Source organism: Heptranchias perlo, chromosome 21 (genome assembly GCF_035084215.1).
Source record: "Heptranchias perlo isolate sHepPer1 chromosome 21, sHepPer1.hap1, whole genome shotgun sequence".
Classification (NCBI taxonomy): domain Eukaryota; kingdom Metazoa; phylum Chordata; class Chondrichthyes; order Hexanchiformes; family Hexanchidae; genus Heptranchias; species Heptranchias perlo.
This window is the reverse complement of record NC_090345.1, coordinates 40183427-40205190: the sequence shown is the minus strand read 5'-3', so window position 1 is coordinate 40205190 and position 21764 is coordinate 40183427. Positions and strand designations below refer to the sequence as shown.

Here is a 21764-nt window from a genome sequence, read left to right as displayed (position 1 = left end):
GGTTTGAATGGGTGAAGAGTGTATGTGGAAGAGGCTACACTTTGCAGGAAACAACCATTCACGAGATACACAGCACTTCTGAGTGTTGTTTCCTTGTCAAATTCCTTTCCGTCTGCAAACAGCTCCCACAGGTAGCATCTTACCCCTGTGGCTTGGAAGCAGTGCCTTGGAGTCCTCTGGAGAAAGTGCTCTGAAGAGCCAAAATTGGGGAAATATCCTCGCACCCACCTCAAGCAGCTGCATTTCCATTTAACCATTCCTGAAACAGGGGATTGGATGTTGCAACACTCCTTTACTTGTCCACAGAATGTGTTTTGGGCCTCCACATTGCATTTCCTTATACTACATTTATGCCCAACACTTCTCTCCACCCACACCGGCCGCCCCCACCCCCACCCCCCGAGCCTTGAACAAGGTGAAGAAATATTTGAAATTAATTTTGAAGCTTGATAAAAGTTGTAAGAAATATTTGTCCCCATATGCAGCCACTTACCTTTAAGAGTGCACATCCCTTATTTTGGATGTGCTGACTCGGCTTGTTCCCTGTACAAGGGCATTTGAAGCGGTACATATTTATTCACATGAGCAGAAGTGGGAATTTCGAGGCAGTCGCTGCATGGCTCCACTCGCACAGCTTGTGCCAGCAATGGACACAAAAGTTTCCATTGGGTCAGGAAGTAGCTCGGTCCATATCTGCCATGACAGTATAGACTGTGATGAAATAAATCTTTTGCCTCTTGATGGAAGGCCATTGAATCATACAGAACAGAAAGCAGCCATTCGGCCCATCGTGTCTGTCCCGGCTCTGTGAAAAAGCTATCCAATTAGTCCCACTCCCCTGCTCTTTCCCCATAGCCCTGCAATTTTTTCCTATTCAAGTATTTATCTAATTCCCTTTTGAAAGTTACTGTTGAATCTGCTTCCACCACTCTATCAGGCAGTGCATTCCAGATCATGACAACTCACTGAGTAAAAACATTGCTCCTCATCTCCCCGCTGGTTCTTTCAACAACTATTTTAAACCTGTGTTGTCTGTTTACCGACCCTCCTGCCAGTGTAAACGGTTTCTCCTTAGATGCTCTATCAAAACCCTGCATAATTTTGAACACCTTTATGAAATCTCCCCTTAACTTCTCTGCTCAAAGGAGAACAATCCCAGTTTCTCCACATAATTGAAGTTCCTCATCCCTGGTACCATTCTAGTAAATCTTCTATGCACCATCTCCAAGGCCTGAATTCCTTTTTTTAAAAATAAAACGTTTGACAATTTGTCTGACTCCAAAACATACAAGCTGACACTTAAAAGCACTGCTGACACATTGGCTGGGAGAGCTAATACTTCAGGTCACATGTCACCCTGCCACAGCAGACAGCTGCAGGCAGCTATCCAGATAACGAGGACAGATAATTCCATTCTTATCTATCCAGTCGTAGCCAGAGAATCACCTTCAATGGATTCTCTTCCCACTCCCGCACCATTAACATTAAGGATCAATCCTTGACCCCCTTCCATTTCTCATCTACATGCTGCCCCTCAGCGGCATCATCCGAAAACACATCATCAGGTTCCACATGTACGCTGACGACACCCAGCTCTACCTCATCTCCCTCGATCCCTCCACAGTCTCTGATTTGTCACACTACTTGTCCGACATCCAGTACTGGAGAGACAAAAACTTCCTCCAACAAAATATTGGGAAGACCGAAGCCATAGACTTCGGTCCCTGCAGCAAACTCGGTTCCCTAGCCACTGACTCCAGCCCTCTTCCTGGCCACATATCCGTTCCATCACCAAGACCGCCTACTTCCACCTCCATAACATCGCCCACTTCTGCCCCTGCCTCAGCTCATCTGCTGCTGAAACCGTCATCCATGCTTTTGTTACCTCCAGACTTGACTATTCCAATGCTCTTCTAGCCAGTCTCCCATCCTCCACCCTCCCTAAACTTGAGCTCATCCAAAACTCCGCTGCCCGTATCCTAACTCACACCAAGACCCATTCACCCATCACCTTTGAACTCGCTGACCCACATTGGCCAGGAACACCTCGATTTTAAAATTCTCATCCTTGTTTTCAAATCCCTCCATGGCCTCGTCCCTCCCTCCTCCAGCCCTACAAGCATCTGAGATCTCTGCTGTCCTCCAATTCGTGCCTCTTGCGCGTACCCGATTTCAATCACTCGACCATTGGCGACCATGCTTTCAGCTGCCTAAGCCCTAAGTTCTGGAATTCCCTCCCTAAACTTATCCACCTCTCTACCTCTCTCTCCTCCTTTAAGATGCTCCTTAAATGTTACCTCATTGACTAAGCTTTTGGTCACCTGTCCTAATATCTCCTTATGTGGCTCGGTGTCAAATTTTGTTTGAAAATCTTTCCTGTGGGATGTTTTACTATGTTCAAGGTGCTATATAAATGCAAGCTGTTGTTGTTGTTGTTGTTGTTGTTGTTGTTACAAAAAGTGGTGTTGATCCCCACTGAGTCAATGAAGCTGGAGGGTCAATAACGGAGCCCATGTCTGGTGTTGGCTGAACATTCGCTAGTGTGGCCGTCTGCACCACCCCCTCACCTGAAACATACAGTACTGTGGAGGTAGGAGAGGGATGTTAACACTGTGCAACGCTGGTAAGAAGAATTATACTAATGTTTAAGAGGCTTCATGAATGATATGGTTGAGACTATATAATAAAGTATTTTGCCATAAAGTGCCCATCCTTTCAGGAGTTGTTCTAATTCTGCAGCTCTATCCAGACAAAACTCAAATCCCACAATGACACCTGTATCATTTATCAGAATGGGCTGTAAACTGCTCCGAGTGGTGAACCAGCAACTCACCGCTCGTTAGATTTAAAGTTGCTCAATAAGTTACTGTGTTCTTTTTGACGGCAACTTCTTTTAACTGTGAATTGCAGCCAGCAAGTTCCCTTTCGTGAAGTATTCAAATCACCGGCAAACCAGGAAGAGCAAGTTCCGGATTTCTTCGTTTAACTGCGCATGTGCGGTCACTGGAACCTGCTCTTCCATTTTGCCATTAATAACGGTGAGCGCTGTTAGGCTCACCGCTATTTTAAAAGCAATTTCTGGCCCAAAATGTTTCCATAATGCTCCAAGCCAGTATTATTAATTGTATTCGACAGCAAAAGAAGCCAAATACCACAAACAGCATGTAAACCCAAACAATAAAAAGCACACTAAGCAGTGTACTGTTACAGTGCCATTTAGGAGCCAAGTAAAAGTAGTTTATGCAAGTAATTTCAAGGAACGGATTGTGACAATATAAATCTTTTATTTTTCGATGGAAAGTCAAAATTCCATTTACAGAATCTGGACAATTTTCTGACTTTGTGGTTCCGACAGGGAGCCTCGCCCGCTGGGAGCGCACGTCAGAAACGCAGGACGAGCCAAGAGCATCAAGTCAAATGATCCCTAACGTCCTAATATTTGTTTATTCGACAAGATGGTGAGAAGGTACGGAGGCGTTGCCAGATCTGGTTATGAGTAATGAAATAAATCAGGTAGATGAGCTAAATAAGGGTGAGCACCTTGGATGTCGTGATCACAATATGATATTATTTAAGAGGGAAAAGTTAGTACAAAAACTAGAAAGATGAGGAGCAAGCTAGCTAAGGATAGTTGGAAGGAGAAATTGACACACAGGACTGTAGAGCAACAGTGGAATGTTTTTGGAAAAGACACCGCAAAGGTACAGAATAAGTATATTCCATTTTAAAACTACCAGTTACTTTAGGATGTCATGGATAAATAAAAGAGGCTTAGAAACCAATGAACATTAAAGAAGGGTGCCTGTGAGGACTCTTAAATATAATAATAATGAAAAAATTAAAGGAGAATATGAAAAAATAAGAAGAGGTTAAGAGTGAGATAAGGAAGGTTAAGAGGGATTATAAGGAATTTTTTTTTTAAGATATGTTACAAATATTTCAGTAAAAAGAGAATTGTTCAGATTGAGATGGGATCCTGAGAGGCAAGGATTGTCAGTTTGTAGAGGATAATCGAAAAATGGCAGAGCTATTTAATGAATACTTCACATCGGTCTTTACTAAAGAGAACGATATCAGAGATTCTGAAGTGATTGAGAGCGAGATGAGCAATATTGTGATGGAAAATTTTAGATAAATTAGTTAAGCTAAGGGATCACAAAGCCTCGGGGCCTGAGGGAATACATCCCAAGATCCTGAAGCAGTTCAGGGAGGAAACTGCAGAGGCCCTTGATATTATAGGTTTGATTTTAATCCTGCCCACCCGGCGGGAATGGAGCGAGTGGATGGTTAAAGTGGCAGTTGACCGATTCCCGCTGTGTTGCTGCCCATTGCCATTTTAACCCTGCCAATTCCAGTTGCTGGGAAGGCGCCTGCCACAGGCAGATGGGTGCCTCGTCAATATTTAAATGATGGGGTCCAATGACATCATCCGGACTCCGATGTGATTTTAACTGCCGATCACAGTGCTGGTCACAGTGCTGGAGCTGCCAGCGAAAGCTAGTGGCAAGCGGGATCATGGCCAAAAGAGGCCCAGATAAGTTGAATTTTTAAATTATTATTATGAATAATAATTCTCAGGATGCGGGCATCACTGGCAAGGCCAGCATTTATTGCACAACTCTAGATGCCCTGAGAAGGTGATGATACAATTGTGATACAACTGAGTGGCTTGCTAAATCACATCAGAGGGCATTTAAGAGTCAACCACATTGGCATGGGACTGGAGTCACATACAGGCCGGACCGGGTGAGCATGGACAGTTTCCTTCCCTAAAGGACATCAGTGAACCAGGTGGGCTTTTACGACAATCCGACAGCTTCATGGTCACTTTTACTGATGCCAGCTTCTTATTTCCAGATATTTTTTAATGAGCATACCACAGGCTGTGAGCTCCATGCAGCCTGTGGTACGCCAAGTAACGTGGTTTATCCAGAGGAGCTATGTATTCAGCCAACAGGAAGTCAGGGTGACATTACATAAAAGCCTTTGGTAATTATTTTTTGCTTTGTTAAAGTCCAAATAGATTTATTAATATGACAGTGGACCTGATATCTACTTGTCAATCACAAAGTTTCTGACTGAGACCAACAGCAGTCACAATATCTCATTTACGTAATGGAATGATTGTTGAGACATCAGAAAAATAACCTCAGTATTAAACCTATAATACTATTACATGGAAGCAATGTACTTCTAAGAAGACCTAACCAATAATTGCAGAAAAGGAAACAACGATGGGTTTCTGCTGGACCTATTGGGTGGCGTAATGGGCATAATTCCCAGGGTAACCCAAGAACTCCCCAAGAAGTGGGGCACGGGTGGAAAACTCACCCACTCTCGCCCCACCCGCCACCGGAATTTAAGGTGGCGCTTTGCGGAGGGTAGAATCCTGTCTCCATTTCCGGGCCCAGTCGGAAATCCACCTGTTCTCTATCCTGACGCCTGATCAGAATTTCAGACGGGACTTGTGAATAATCCATGTACTGTGCACATGTTTAAGCTCCAGCCTCAACTCAAGCGGCTCCAATAGTATCATGCAAGTTCACTGTGGTCTTCAGTGCTGCTAATTCACTCTGTCATCAGAAGTAAACTATAGTAATCTTCAATCGGATAGAGCTGGGACTTGGATTTGCACTGAGCATCCTTATCTTTTACATTAACAGGCCTGTAATAGGATTTGTAACCCCTGGCGTTCTTTACTTTTATCAAAGCCTGTACAAAATATAGTTCAATAGTATAGAATATATACAAGAAGGAGCTATGATATGTGCTTTTGAGTAACAGGCAACCCAAGGACCAGACCCTGTGGCTACATGTTTGGGAGGCACACACACCTACTTACTATATGACTCGGCAGTTCATTTTTTTTGCAGTGTCAACTGTGTCAGCCAATGAGTTGATGGTGGGGCGGGGCTTACGGCAGGACTCACAGCAAACAATGTATTTTACAGCAAACAAAGTCTATTTACTCGGCAAACAGAGTCTGTTTAAACAGCACACTACAGCAAACAGTCTACAGAGACTATTTAAAAAGAGTCTCTGCAAACTACAGCAAACACAACTTATGACTAGAAACTGCACCAATGTCTCCTGATAAAATCACAGTGATTTCTCCAGCAAAATGCGGTGAGTGGAGGATAGTTACATAATACAAATTATGCGCATAAAATCAATCCCAGTCTTGAGGCGTGATTGACAGGGGAATTACCCAATCATCACCATTCTGGTCAGGAATAATGGTGTCACCGTATGCAGATTTTTTTTGTGGGTGTCTCACTGACCTTTTCTTTGGGTTCTAAGAACTCTTCAAATCCCCCAAAATTAAGTGACAATTGCGAGCAATATGATCAATGATTACATTAGGTCATCGAGAGGAAGAAGAAACCTTTTCTGCAGAAACTCTGTCAAATTGCTCACTGACTCTGTAAAGCTCTTTTAATTAAAGGGTAAATTTTGCACGGTCCCGCTCTGTGGGGTGGGGTTCGAAAATCAGGCACAGAACCTCGTGCGTCCGATTCCTATCTGGTTTGATGAGCCGTGATTCGATGAGGCACCTTACAAACAGTCGAGGATGGCTTCAATGTGCTGCATAATTGAGATGAAGCAGAGGAGTTTGTGAGGGAACAACAGATGCAGGTGCAATAACCCCTGTGGTATTTTGGCTGCACCGGTCACTGCTCTGGGACCATTAGAGGAGCCCCGTCTTCACCTCTGCTGCCAGAGTTGTGCCATCTACTGCCCAATGATGCGTACACAACATCTGGGTCAGAGACGGCTCTTCCCCGTTGAAGTGAGGGTGACCGCAGCATGAACCTTTCATGCCACCGTAGACACCAGAGGAGACACCTGCCACATCAGGCAGTCTGCAGTGCGCCCATGGATCAGGGGAGTGACAAATTCTATGTCTGCAAGGGGCAACACCTTCATCACCTTACCTGTGGCAAGTGGCATCAGCTGGACAGGGCACATAGCTTTCACCAGGTGGCATAGCTCCCTCAAGTGATATGAAGAGCCCTGATGCTCAAATGGGTACCTTTTCATATTAACCCCATGGCCTCCATGAAGAGCAAGGGTTTGCTATCAATTAATGCTCAGGTAGTATCCAGATTGTGCAGCTCGGTGGCCGTTGTCTAGGAAACAGTCGTGACACCTAAATTGCGTGCATTCCCGCAGCACCCACATTATTTGAAAGGGAAAAAAAATATTGGCTGGATTGCTCCTAGGGCTATTCATGGCATCCATGTCTGCTGAGTCCACTAAGAGCCATCTACACCTCCCCCCATCCCCGCCCCAACAGCAAAGGAGCACCTTAGCCTGGACATCTCAGCATTGGTTTGCTATTCCTCAGCTACCACCTCTAGCTTCAAGAAAAATGTGCCAGGCACGATGAAAGAGTGTGTACAAAAGGGCACTAGCTGAGCACAATGCTTATAAAGTACCTCAGAGAGAGTGAGGCACTTCCCAGCTTAGGTTTGTGCCACGCTTGACGAGCTCCATAAGAAATACGGACAAAAATGATCACACTCATCTGCCCAACAGCTAGGTTATGGAAGGAGAGCAGGTGAGGCAACATCCTCTCAGAGTTGGGGAGGAGGGGTTAATTTTAACTTTTATCGACAGTGTAAAACTAAATCGGACAAGGTGCATAATGGACAGCCATTCTGATATCGCCCGCTTTACACCATTAACAAAAGTTAAAATTTTCCCCCAGGGTGTCCTCACATCCCCCGCTCCACCCAGGCCCCTCAAAGGATTGATGAATTGGCAGAGAATGGGCAGGTGGTATTAAACACTGCATTGCGGGTAGCTCGAGTTGTAGTAGGGCCATCCTACAACCCTACACCCGTAGGTGCAAGGCCACCACCACCTCTACTGGGCGGCAGCACCCAATAGCAGCCTGTAACCAGAATTACATTAAATTACTTAGTCAGGAAAGCACACAAGGGTCACCAGGGGAAGCACGGTGATAGAGCACGTCACTGATGTAAATATTGCTCCTTAGTGTTGGCAGTGTTTGTTATTTAGGGTCATGGAAAGATAACAAGAGCTGGGAAGAAAGGCATTTTAGGTCCAGTAGAGGGAATGTGTGGCATGTTCTTAAGGGAAACAAAGTGTGGCTTTTCATAGCAAAAACAAAGGGGTCAGTGGCAGGAGCTAGTCATCACCGGGAGTTGTTCTTGATCGAGGAGTTCTGCATCAGTCTCTCCATCTGTACATCAGCTCTTCCTCTTCCTGTGGGTCTGTGGCTCCTCGTCATCCTGCTGCTTACTCACTCCTTATCGGATGGCAAAGTTGTGCAAAATGCAGGAGACAATGATGGTCTCAGAGACCTTGCTTGGATTGTAGAGCCAGACCCACCCTAACAGTCCAAACAATGGAATCATTGCCTTCAGCATCCCTATAGTGTCCTTCCATAGTAATTTGAGTAGCGGCGTGGGCTTAAATGTATCTGTGCTCTGCTGCTGTGTGGGGATTTCTCCTTGGAGTCACAAGCCAAGGGGTATGTCCTGGACTCCCAGCATCTCTCTGTTCATTTTCTCATGATCTTCAAAGAATGCAGGGACCGTCTACTGCTGCATAATAAATGCATCATGGGCGCTTCCTGGGATAATGGGAATGAACATTCAGGATCAAATTTCTGTGGTCAGAAACCATCTGAACATTTATGGAGTGGCTTCCCTTTTGGTTCATGTATGCATTAGGATTGATGTCTGTTCCCATCTCTGACACCCATGACTCTTGGGAAACACGCCAGCCGGTTAAAGCTCTGCGCCCTCTCTCGTTGGTATCTCCTTTCCATTTAGAAAGTGTTTTGCCTGGTACACTTGGCATCGGTCACTTGCATCATAGAGGGATTAACTGCATAGTGGCTTCAGAACTGGGGTGGCCTGGAAGGATCCCATTGCATAATGTCACTGTGACCTGCGGGAAGAGCCGTCCCAGTCCTTGAAGTTAGACTGCAGTAGATATCATAGCTTGATCACTACCTCATGTAGGCCTCCCCTCATATATCCAGGTAGGAGTGGCACAGTCTATAAATATGGAGCTTTGGGTTTGTCCTGGCCAATATTTATCCCACAACCAACATCACTAAAACAGTTTATTTGGTCATTATCACGTTGCTGTTTGTGAGGCCATGCTCTGCACAAAAATTGGCTGCCATGTTTCCTACATTCCAACAATGACTACACTTCAAAAAGTACTTAATTGGCTGAAAAACACTTTGGAACATATTGAAGCTGTGAAAGGCGCTCTATAAATGGAAGTCAGTCTTTCTTTTTATTGACAAGAGTGAGTACACAGCCTGAGGGGTCATTGAACTTGAAAGTTTTAGCCCCTCTTGTAATTGTCCTCCTTGTTTAATTCATGCAGTCCAATGGGAAAACCCATCCCCCCAACTTAATAAACTGTAACTTTTAATGCAGCAGCAATTGCGATGTCTCACCTTGCAAACTGAGGGCTTCAGCAAAAGTGTAGAAAGGCAGAGGGAAAACAAGCTGTGCAAGATGTTAAATGCAAGATGTTAAATGTTAAATGTTCACTGCCAAAAATAACCACAGGTCACCTCCAACTCAAACAACAGCAACCTTGCTTTGAGGATTAGGCTGAAGCAGGCCAGGCCCATTGAGCTGTCCTGTGCCATGAGTGAAGTGAGCTCTGGAGCAGAGCTTCACCAAAAGTCGTGAAACTCAGCGTGGCACCTCATTACATTAATGGCTCCACTTAAACCAGAGTTTCGCTTGCCAGCAGCGCTGTCTCATTTGTGCCAATCCGAATCGTACCTGGACGGAATCAGCCTGATACGAATTGCCACCAGCAAGGCTCTGCGCCACCCACCAGTGGAGCCGGGCAAAATCAGGACTATAGTGCCCAAAGGTTGAGGTTTAAAACCTTTGGGGTGCCAGACTCTTGCTCCTGTCTGACTAACTGAACACTTTCATTTTAACAAGAAGTTGTCTGTTACATGTCAGCCTAGCAAACTGCCAGGCTGACATGTAACAGAGTGCAGGCCTGTTGTCAAAAAACAGGTATTGCACTTTGATTTGTTAGTAGTTATATTATGTCCTTATTAGTATAAAGCATTAAACCTGGAGCTATTTCTGCGACTAGGTTTACATACATATGATTCTTAAAAAAAAGGAGTAGGATTGCAGCATTACATACCCATCACTCTTCAAATAGTTACTTCCACAAAAGTTCATTCAGTTCATGACAGTAAGTAATTTAAAGTATTGAAATAAATGCGGATTGACAATGAAACACATCTGTTCCAGCTGCACCTCGTCCATTGCGTTGAACTGTTTTAAATAGAACTGCAAAATCTGCACTCCCAATGTTAGTTCGAGACATGTTTGAAGTCTTTGATAGTGACTAATATAAAAATAGCAACGTTCTCATGATGAATGAGAATGGAGAGTTTAGAGAAACTGGGATTGTTCTCCTTACAGCAGAGTAGGTTAACAGAAAATTTAATAGAGATGTTCAAAATTATGAAGGGTTTTGATAGAGTAAATAATGAGAAACTGTTATACTGGCAGCAGGGTTGGTAACCAGAGGACACAGATTTAAGATAATTGGCAAAAGATCCAGGGGCAGATGAGGAGACATTTTTTTTATACAGCGAGTTGTTATGATCTGAAATGCACTGCCTGAAATGTTGGTGGAAGTAAATTCAATAATAACTTTCCAAAGAGAATTGGATGTAAACTTGAGAAGGGCTATGGGGAAAGAGCGGGGAAGTGGGACTAACTGGATAGCTCTTTTAAAGAGCCAGCATAGGCATGATGGGCCGAATGATTCTATGAATCCATGTTGTTAAGTATTTGGTACTGTCCAATGTCATTGATGATTGTAAGTCAACTGTGACCTTCCCAATAACTTTACTTTTGAAACATTTACAAAGTGTAATCTGCATACAGGAGTTTCACAATTACTAAAGATCGTTTTCACCTGTTGGACCAGCATATAAAAAAATTCTGGAATGCCAAAAGTCTGACAGTCGTCTGTTGGAAAGGATTGCTCAAGAATAATAAGCTGCTCAGTTTCAGTCTTATATTTCGATTTTAAATCTACTGCAACAGACAGTTTAAAATTCGATAACCCCAACATCTTTATCACAGTAATTTGTGTGTCTGTTCTGTATATCAAGCCTGTTGTCTATGTTTTGACTGTTGTGTCTGTGTGTCCAGTTTATTCTTCCATTGGTTAAATCTGTGTGTTTTCCTCCATTTTAATTGGTTATATTCTACTTCTGTTACAATAATGTTACAAAAAAACAATTTCCCCTATTTCAATTTTCTGTTCAATTACATTCAATCACATTTCTAAAGAAAAATCTACACAGTCATAATTTAGCAAAGAAAACTCTGTAAGAAGTAGCTGCCTTGACAGTTTCTTATCCACGTCACTATGTACCCATAAAATAAAACTTGTCACATAACAGAAAAGAAAATCACTAAAATTATAGCAACATTATCCATAATCCTAATACCGGTAACTCCCTCCAACTTTCTAAAAGCAGCACAACCTATTCCGTCAGGCCTCTGGACATCCTAGAATCTGGATGCACTCTCCCCATCATACTTCTCAATCCACACCTGGCCAGCTGACTCCCCACCTTCTGAGGCCCGACATACTTGACCCTGGCGTAAACAAAAACATTAGACACAGGATTCCGTCCCCAATATAGAAGATTAGCGCCTAGAAAATATGGCATATGAATGCTTAATGTGTTCATATGACATTCCTCTGTCTGCTATTTTCATTTCATTTCAAATCGGTTAACACCTCTGCTAAAGTATTGGTCAATAGAATGTCATACGAATGTGTTGTTAAGCATTCATTCGCTATTATCGTGACAGTAATCTCTAGGTTTATAATTCCAAATAGTGCACCAAGAGATCCAATGCATGTGCAAAGGATTGGACTTCTTTCTTCAGACAAGAAAGAAAAACTTGCTTTAATAAAGTGCCTTTCATGACCTCAGGACGTTCCATAGCGCTTCACAGACAATGAAGTATTTTAAAATTGTAGTCACTGTTATAATGTAGGAAACGCAGCAGATCCCTTCCAAGAATTGGCTGCTGGAGTCAAAGAAGAGAGGAGCATGATTGGATAGCACTATTACAAGAAGAGGGCACCCCACCTAGAGAAATATTTGTCCCATAAGATCTGGCCTTTCCTTCACTGCCTATTTTGACACTGCTTAGATTTTTCCCTTTTTAAATGGGGCCTTAATGAGCCTTGTGCACTGTTGTTACACAGGCTCCTACCACAGCAAATGCATTGGAGTGCAATGAGCTCATCAGGCTGGAGGAGACCCCAGGCCCCCATGCCCAATACTGGAGCCCTGGTGCCAAACTCTGTAACTCTTTAGGTGTTTGACAATGCGCTAACAGCCCCAAAATGTGTTCGTAAAACTATATTCGTGCCAAAGAAATAGTCAGGCTGACCTTAAAATTGACTTTTGAAAAATTAAAAGAGTAAAGTTTCTGTTTTGTGGAAACCAATAAGCTGTTTACTTAGCGTGGTTTATCAAAAGAACTTGTTCATCTGCCTCAGTAATCCAAAGGGTCTGATGTCCCCACAGAATTTCATACACTGCACTATGTTTAATTAAAGAGAATTAGAAGCATTTCACAAAAATAAACACAGCATCTCGGATGTTTGACAATCAGTTGATGTTACGCTGAAGTACATTCACAAAACAGAAAGTAGTATTGCCTGAGAATACTAATACTCCTAATTAAATGGTTATGCTGCTGTGCTCTTTGTAAGACTCATAGAATCATAGGGCTCAATTTTAAAACGGAGCCGAGAAGGGGAAGGGGGGGGTCAATTTGAGGTTGGGAAACCCATTAGTACGGGTTTCCCGGACGTCCTTACGATTTTGACGTAAGGACGTCTTTTATTATTTTTTGTCAGCTTTCTGTCCGACTGACCAGCTGATTGACAGGCTGGTCTCAGTCGGACAGGAGACCAGCCAGGGAGAGGACGTCTGCAGGTAAGTCTGCAGGTAAGTCTTTGTTTGTATCGACGGGGGGGCATGAGTGGGCAAGGGGCAGGGGTGGGCAAGAGGCATGGGTGGGCAAGGGGCATGGGTGGGCACAGGTGGGCACATGGGGTCGCGAGTCATGGGGGATGGGATCGGGGGCCAGTCACGGGGGTCTGCACTTGTTGAGGGGGAGGATCGAGGTCGGAGAATCGGGGTCGGGGTCAGGGTCGGAGGATCGGGGTCGGGGTCGGAGGATCGTAATCGGGGGTCGGAGCTCCGTGATCCGGGGTGGGCGTTGATCAGTGCAGGTAGGCTTGTTGGGCCTGGAGGAAGCACTTCTACTCCTCCGGACCCACAAGCTGTGCCTTTCTGGGCACCTACCTGTTAATCTCAGGCCTTCTCGCCTCCTTTCACGAAGGTTCGGGATTCCTGGCCCCCCGGGGTTGAAATCAGGCCTGAAGCCTCCTTGATAGGTTTTAAGGCCCGACCTGCCTCCTGGGAGCAGGTTGGCCACTTGCCCCTCATCCCGCCCCCGTGAAAACCGGAAATGGAGGCAGGTTGGGGGCGGGTCTGAAATAGTAGCAATTTTCAATGCCCCCCGCCCCCAACCCACCCATTTTTTACTTTTAAAATCGAGCCCATAGAATCATAGAATGGTTACAGCACAGAAGGAGGCCATTCGGCCCATTACGCCCGTGCCGGCTCTTTGTAAGAGTAATCCAGTTAGTCTCATTCCCCCGCTCTTTCCCCGTAGCCCTGCAATTTTTTTTCCCTTCAAGTATTTATCCAATTTCTTTTTGAGAGCCACGATCGAATTGGTTTCCACCACCCCCTCAGGCAGTGCATTCCAGATCATAATCACTCGCTGCGTAAAAACATTTTTCCTCATGTCACCTTTGGTTCTTTTGCCAATCGCCTTAAATATGGACTCATATGGAAAGTGAAAAAAATACTTTAAAATAATTTTTAAATAAGTCAGGTTACATTCAGAAGTAATATTAGTTTGATGTTCTGTGAAGTGCTTGGTTTAGTTACAAAATCCTCTGATATTTTGTTGTGGATCAAATTCAGAATAAATCAATACAGTTGAAGTAAAAATATAATGGGGCAGAACTTGATCCTGAAATAACGGAGAGCTCAACAGCGCTCTCTGTTTTTTATGATGTGGAAGTCACGAACTTGCTCCTATCGATTCGTCGATTTGACAGCTGCGAATTAAAGGGCATAGAAATCACTGAAAAATCCCAAACTTGCTCATCCGCCCAGCTGGAACATAACTAATTACGCCACCAAAAGATACACTTGAAAATACCAGGTCTAAGCTAAGTTTTAAAAGCGCAATAACTCTTTCTGACCGGCAAACAACTAAAAATTACATTTTAAAAATATGGAATCTCATATTACTCTTTTGGTCATTAAAAAAAAATTTAAAATTATTTTTTTTTACTTTTCCCTTCTGTCGCTTCAATTTAATTCAATTATTTCTTTGGCTTTTTATATAAAAAAAATTTTGTTTACAGTGACTTCCAGAATACTAACTTTAAATGAATGAAGTCTGCTTGCCTGCTTGTGGGCGTGGCTTCTCCTCCTGACAGATTTTGTGGGCGTGTCTTCTATTCTCACAACCATTTCCATGCACATCAGTTTACCCTGTTCAGAGGCTGGGTTGATGGTGCACAATTCTTTAAAAGTTCAAAATCACGCGAGTCGACGCCACAGAGCCCACAGTAAGTATATTCATTAATTTATTTTGCGGGAGCTGCAGCGATCGTTGCCATGCCACTCTATGCAAGTTCTGCCCCAGTGTGCTTTCTTGCACCTTTAATTAGCTTGTAACCATGTTCAACTGTCGTTTACTGCCCTTTGATATGAAATGAAATAAAGTCATTACTTGGCAGTGTTGTCACAGGCTGGATTCGGTAACAGCCTTCTGATCTCTACCGTAAAGGACTAAGCTTCCAGGTGGTGTAGTCTGCCAGCAGCTGGTGACCCTGTAAACTGGATTCATTAATCCATAGTAACAAATGCAGTTTAAAGAGTAAGGGGCTTGTAAGGCCATTTGTAAGGCCTCATCTGAACTCGCGTCAGCTAAAAGCTGGCATGAGTTCTATTAAGACCCCAGGAAAAGCTCCAAAATGTACTGGAGGCAAAGATAATCGATCCCAGAGGGGATCAATTACCCGCAAACATTTGATCCCCGAGGGAGCAGGAGGCAAAATTGGCTTTTCAGCCTTTCTCAGGCTTCTGTTACACCACTGGAGTGGCATGGCACTTATTTCTGGTGCATTGTCAGGCTGACCACCTCTCATGCAGCCTTAGAGGTATGGGTCGCCTGCCCTGACTCTGATAATAACCCCAACACCACAATTTGGAGTGGGGTTGACATGTTCCTTCATGGGAAGCCAGGAATTCTGATCCGCTGCACTTATGTTGGCGGAGCAGGAGTCTGAGAATATCAAGGCCTAATTCCCTAAGTTTAAGAGTTGAGGAGTATTTTTTTTTAATTCGTTTATGGGATGTGGGCGTCACTGGCGAGGCCGGCATTTATTGCCCATCCCTAATTGCCCTTGAGAAGGTGGTGGTGAGCCGCCTTCTTGAACCGCTGCAGTCTGTGTGGTGAAGGTTCTCCCACAGTGCTGTTAGGTAAGGAGTTCCAGGATTTTGACCCAGCGACCCAGTATAGGATCTAATGTTCCATAATTTATTAATGCAGCTGAATGATATTTGGCAGTAATGTTTTGATACTCTATGTAGTAACATTAATGATGTTGTGATTGTCCTAAATAATTAATTTAGTATTACCGTAGACTTTCATTGTTCACATCATAGCTTGTTATACCCCAGTTGCAGCAAAAGAATTAACAATCATTTCTATTGCGATGTATCCCACATATCAAAATTGTAAATCATTTTCTCATCTATGTATGTTTAATTATTTTATTTTTCTTCTTATACTGACCGGTTTGATTATCTGGGATCCAAAAACTAACATAAAATCAAAAAATTGCATCTGTGTTTTGACATGGTTACGATGGGCACAACAGCCTGGAATTTCCTGGAAAGTTTTACACCAAAATGTCGCTATGCGCAAATTTTCGGAATCATTTGCTTCGCTGCCAAGTTACGTTCATCGAAACCCCACTTATCTCATTAACATGGCTAGGCCCCAACACAAAAAAAGAGTTTCCTACATTTACGCAAGTTCTGAATGGGTGTAAATTTACGCCCAAAATGTTAGGCACAGCAGGACTCGACGTCGCTATTTCTGGCGTTTTATAGTGACTTTTTTTAGCTTTCTTTTTTATTTCTCCTTACTGAGACCTGGACGGTATTTTCTATATCTTTTTTATGGCAATCAGAATCTGTTATATCAAAAAGGTTGCATTTTCTTAAACATGCTGTGCTTAATGTGCAGGAATGATGGTTTGAGGGCTTCAAACTTCAATTTTCAAAACATCAATAAGATAAAGAGGGACTTAAAGAAGGAAGGTGGCCTATGTTCCTTGTTTTCCTTGGGCCCCGATTGTTTACGTTGATTTCTGCTTGTTTTACGTTGGTTTTTATGTATACTAATATGATTGTCAGGAAATTTTGGTGTAAGTTGTCATCGGCAAGATCGGGGTAAAATTTGGTATCATTTCTGCATAAGCGTGATCCAAAAAATTCTGGCCCATTTATATTTGATTGAAACTCTGATCAAGCATCTTCAACCTTGGAGGCTGTGGCAATGCAGCACTAATCGCCCTGGCTTCTACTTCAGATGGCGAGGGTAGATTTTCCAATTCATCGATGATGGCAGGGTGCCTGGCCCATGAGCAGCGCGCAAGCGGTTTCCCAGCCTGTGACGGCAGCGGGCAAGGTACCTCGCCAGAGGAGAGGTCTCGGAAAATCGACCTCATGATGCCCAAAACACAACTCTGCAAGTCAAAGTTGTAACAAGTTTCATTATTTGTTGAGCGGACAGCTAGGGAAAGCAGCATGTAAGAAAGAAGAAGCACTGTTCACTTTCAATCCCAGGTAACAGCACTTTGAAATATTCATCTTAGGGATGTTCCTCCTGATAATAATGGAGTCTCACAATACATCAGTCAAGGGAATTAGTATCTCTAAGAATGATCACAACTCACAGGATTTATTTTGGGGCTCCGTTTCACCTGTATAATTTAATTGTGTTCTGCCGTTGATACTGTTTTTCTTGGAGGCCATTATCATTACTCATTCTTTCTCTAGTGCAACACCAACTGCTGTTGTTCCGTTCCCCTGGTTAACGTTCTCTTAACATTTTTGCTACTATCTCCATGGCAACTAACAAGAATATTAGAGCTTCCTAGGAATTTGGCCTGGATAACAAGTGCCTTCAGTAACTGTCCTCATTATACAGTTTGAAAAAAATCCAGAATTTATAATGTTCTTCACTTGCACAGTAATCATACTCTGAAATGTGGCACAACATGTTGCACTCTGATCATTTTAAATAGAACAACATGATGCTTGATGATTGTAATTAGATTGTCATTAGCTTTAATCCTATTAACATAGCTTCCATATTCGTTATAAACTGATTTTTATATTTAATTCTAAAAAAAAGCAAAATACTGCGGATGCTGGAAATCGGACAGCAGCACCTTCATTTTTTCCCTTCCCAGCTTATAGTAAACTCTGTCGTCATCTTGAAAGGATGCACCTGGTGCACCTGATTTCATCGTCTGATAGAAACATGTTCTCCCAAATGCTACAGATTGTTCTGATGAAGGATTTTGAACAACTTTCAAGCACCTCATAAATCCACAGATGCAGCTACTCAGTGGATGGCAGGGCTTTTGTCTTGGGTTGTTCAGTACCAAAGGCACCATATGACAAAAGCACCACAGGTCTGGCAAAGATACCTTAGGCCTGACAAAAGTACCACAAGCCTGGTAAAGACACTATAGGCCTGGTAAAGACACCAAAGGCCTGCTAAAAGCATCACAGGCTTGGCAAAGAAACCATAGGCCTGGTAAAGACACCAAACGCCTGCCAAAAATACCACAAGCCTGGTAAAGACACCATAGGCCTGACAAAAGTAACATGGGTCAGGCAATGATACCACAGGTATGGTAAAATCAGATTTAGAAACTGGTAATTTTTGCACCCATGAAAATGCTTATTGTGCCCTTTAGCTACTAAATATGACTCTACACTTTTGGAGGTTGTATTTTATTATATTTGTTTATTCACAGCTTTTAACATATATTTTTCTATGTTTTATTTAACAATGCTCCCATCCTTATTACCTGGCTGATGAGAGAGGCAGATAACCTATTCACCAAACTCTAGCAACTTCACAACCAGCGCACAGATAGATGTTTTGAGAAAGCAGCCCAAAGTGATTTGGGTGATGATCACCCCTCCTTTTGATCATATATTTAGATTTCACCCAGTCTCTCCTCTAAAGGCATGGTTGAGATCAGGAACTCACTATTTTCGTACCTGTAAGCTCACTAACCAGCAAACCGTGGCAATAGTATGCGGAGATCCCTTGCAATGTATTTAGTTTCCAAACCCGAGATCTGTGCAACCTCAGTGTATTTATAAGCATTTTGACACACACAATAAAGAAGCTATCAATGCAAACAATCCTTCAGAAGTCATTTTCAAAATGCTAATCGCTTACACAACACGTCTATTCCAGGTAGTGCAAATATGGCACAAACCATAATAAAAAAACTAGTAAGATATATAATCACCTCAAGTTAAAAATAACCACCAAAACAGGCAATATGAAAAGGAAAATGGGATAGGAATTTGATTAGAATCCAGGACTTCCTGCTTTTATATTTTAATTTTCAAGTCTCAGTTTTTGAGCACTTGTGGTTAAAATTATACTTTTGAGCTCTGATTGGGCCAAACATGTCACTATATCGTCGCACAGTGTGCCTGATTAGTGATTGAGAAATATGCAAATATATAGGGCAACTGTTAGATTGAATTACCTACCTGTAGGGGATGCTCCAAAACAACTGGGGCTAAAAGTACATGGGCGTTCTGACCTATTCCTACTGTAACTTCAAAGAAAATATGACAGAACAGTGGTAAACTTGGCCAGGGCCCAGATATGCTGCGTCCCAACCTAGCATCAAAGAATCCAGGATGGCCTTGTGAGAGTGGACTGGCCACTCTTACAAGGCCATCGTCGTAAGGGGGATGGGGGGGGTGGGGACACTCCATGTCAGGAGTTCCATGCCTTTGGAAGGACCTAGTATCTGGTCAGCACGAGCACACCTGATATGGCCAGACGTACTGGCCACCCAAGGGGCGGATGTGGGGACCACATTTTTTTTAAAGCAGCCCCCTTTTGTAAGGACATTGATGGAATGTCACATGTACTCCTAGGGGTGCAAGTGCTGTCCAGTGGTAGACACATCCCCAGGAGGTGGGGTCAGCAGCAGAGGTCTGGGGCAGCCGTATCTCCAGACTTGCACCAAGATGCACCGGCTGATGGATCCGTGGGGCCAGTATCTTTATGAAGAGAGAGATCATAGACGACGATGTCATCAAGGGGAAAGGCTTTCTCTGGATGCCATGTATAATGAAATCATCAATTAATTTATAAAGTATTAGTTCATGATGTTGTTGCTCACAGTGCAAAGAAAATCATTCCTCAAACACTGGAGCCTACTATTGCTGCAAATTAAACTGTTTCTGCAATCACACTTAAGGATGGTGATAATCCTAAATCTGAACTGATACAAAAAGCAGCTAAGTGGTTGAGAAGAACTTAGAGATTACTTTATTTTTGCATAAAACTGGAACTCTCTCCCAAGACTTGTTTACGTGTCACATCGCAAAAGATCTTGCAGCCTTTTGTCATGGATGGTGAACGAGGAATGTTTATTTGCAAATATTTTTCATTTAAATCTGTTAAACAAATTACATGGAAAATGGAGCGTTTGGATTTGGACTCAACGCCAAAGAAAATATCAATGCATACAATCTTTGAGAAGCCACGAGAGGGTTGGTAGGTTAGTTTACTGAATGACAGCATGCATAAAGATGGATTTTTCTTTTGACATTATTGATCATTCCCAAACAGTGAAGTGTAATCTTGTTGCGCTACAACATTAGAAGTTTATTGTTTCATAAATTACATACAATCCAATCCAATCCACTCCACCAGCCATGTCATAACATGGGCCATTTTTGATGCAGAACAATTGGATACTTATCAACATGATCTAGCTCCCAAACAGGAGATACAAGACTCTAGCGATGTGTGATTCACTGCAACAGAAGGGAGATGGAAAGGAGAAATTTCTCTCTCTCTTTTCTATTTTAATGAATCATGTGCATTAAGACAATCCTGCAAAATCAGTAATATGACAGAACAGTGGTAAACTTGGCCAGGGCCCAGATATGCTGCGTCCCAACCTAATTGAGAGAAACAATACTATTGTCTGCAGCCGCCTTCACCTAAGCATTCCTTCGCCTCAACTCAATGCAAGGTGCAGCTGGCGGTATAACTAAGGTCTGCTAGGGGCATGTTGCTTGGTACATCACGGTCCAGGGAGTCCTGTGATCATATTTCTTAATATTTTTGTGTTTGTTGAATTAATAGCACGTTATTTCTGTTGCTGTAGATTAATAAAACACATTCTGCAATGAAATTATTTTTGGGTAGCTGACGCAATCTTTCGAAAGTCAGGACAAGGGGTCACTGGGAGTGTGTCAATATTTGCAGGAGGTCCCCAGTGGTATGTCAATATTTGTAGGAAGTCCCCCCCACAGAAAATGTTTGGAAACCACTGCAGTACAGATATTGGCCTAAGATTAGTATCTAAGACAGCACCCTTACAGTGACACACTGGACCCATGTAGTATCACTACAAGTAAATCGTTGCAAGTGACTCATTGTAAAGGGGCTGAAATAATTTTACTAAATCACTGGAAATGAAAATCGGGCCGGATCTATAACGGGCGGGCGATCCGCTCCGCTAGTTTACTGCCCAAGCATTGATGGTGGAAGTTACCCCCATTTATAATAGCAGAATAACGAGGTTAGTACATATTACAGAATTGATTCATCGATGCACTCTGCTTAGGGAGCCCATTTCTGATACAACCACTCCACAGGTGATATGTGTTGTAAAGGATCTGTGAAAAAAATATTTAATACGTGCAGAATACTTTTCAATTAAAGTATTATCATCAAAACAACAGTATGCTATTTATTCTTAAAGTAGATTATAAAGGACACAATTACACATCTGTTAAAGAACATAAAAGCAACAATTGTAAGGCCAGAAGAATAGGTGCCGATTCTTTGAAGATCAGGTGGTGCAGTAATAAATGAAGTCAGCTCAAAGTACCTACCTTCCATAACATAAACCAGAGAGCCCACATCACCCTCTTTGATGATGCAGCTGTCCTTGCCATATTCCACTGGGTACATACAGTCTACAATCTCCTGAATCTGAGACAACTCCAGATTTTTCATGAAATCATTGTCCAGGATCGCTTCCTTGATCAGTTCCTTAGACCTAAAGCGAAAAATGAAAAGTTGTCAGCAGAAATTCTACAGAGTCCCTGAACAGCAAACCATTGGCAAAGGGAATTAAGAAGGTCCAAGGTCTCTTGTTGTAAAGAAGTTTGAAAACTCCATTATAATAAGAGGTGAAACAATTAATGTTTCTTACGAGGTGCTGTTTAGAATTAATATTGCATTGGTCTTGATATAATATATAACAGACTGAGGATGAAGGTTGAAAAAGTCAATGCAACCATCTATAGCTCT

General features: G+C 42.8%; 1 protein-coding gene across 4 annotated transcripts in view; it reads right to left on the bottom strand.

The window, feature by feature from the left end:
* Positions 1-21764, bottom strand: part of prkg1b (protein kinase cGMP-dependent 1b) — a 609599-nt gene that overhangs the window by 479340 nt on the left and 108495 nt on the right. For all 4 annotated transcript variants that reach the window (XM_068002574.1, XM_068002575.1, XM_068002572.1 and 1 more), the window contains exon 2: positions 21344-21510. In XM_068002574.1, coding sequence (XP_067858675.1) covers positions 21344-21510 — 167 coding nt within the window. The remainder of the gene's footprint in view (positions 1-21343; positions 21511-21764) is intronic.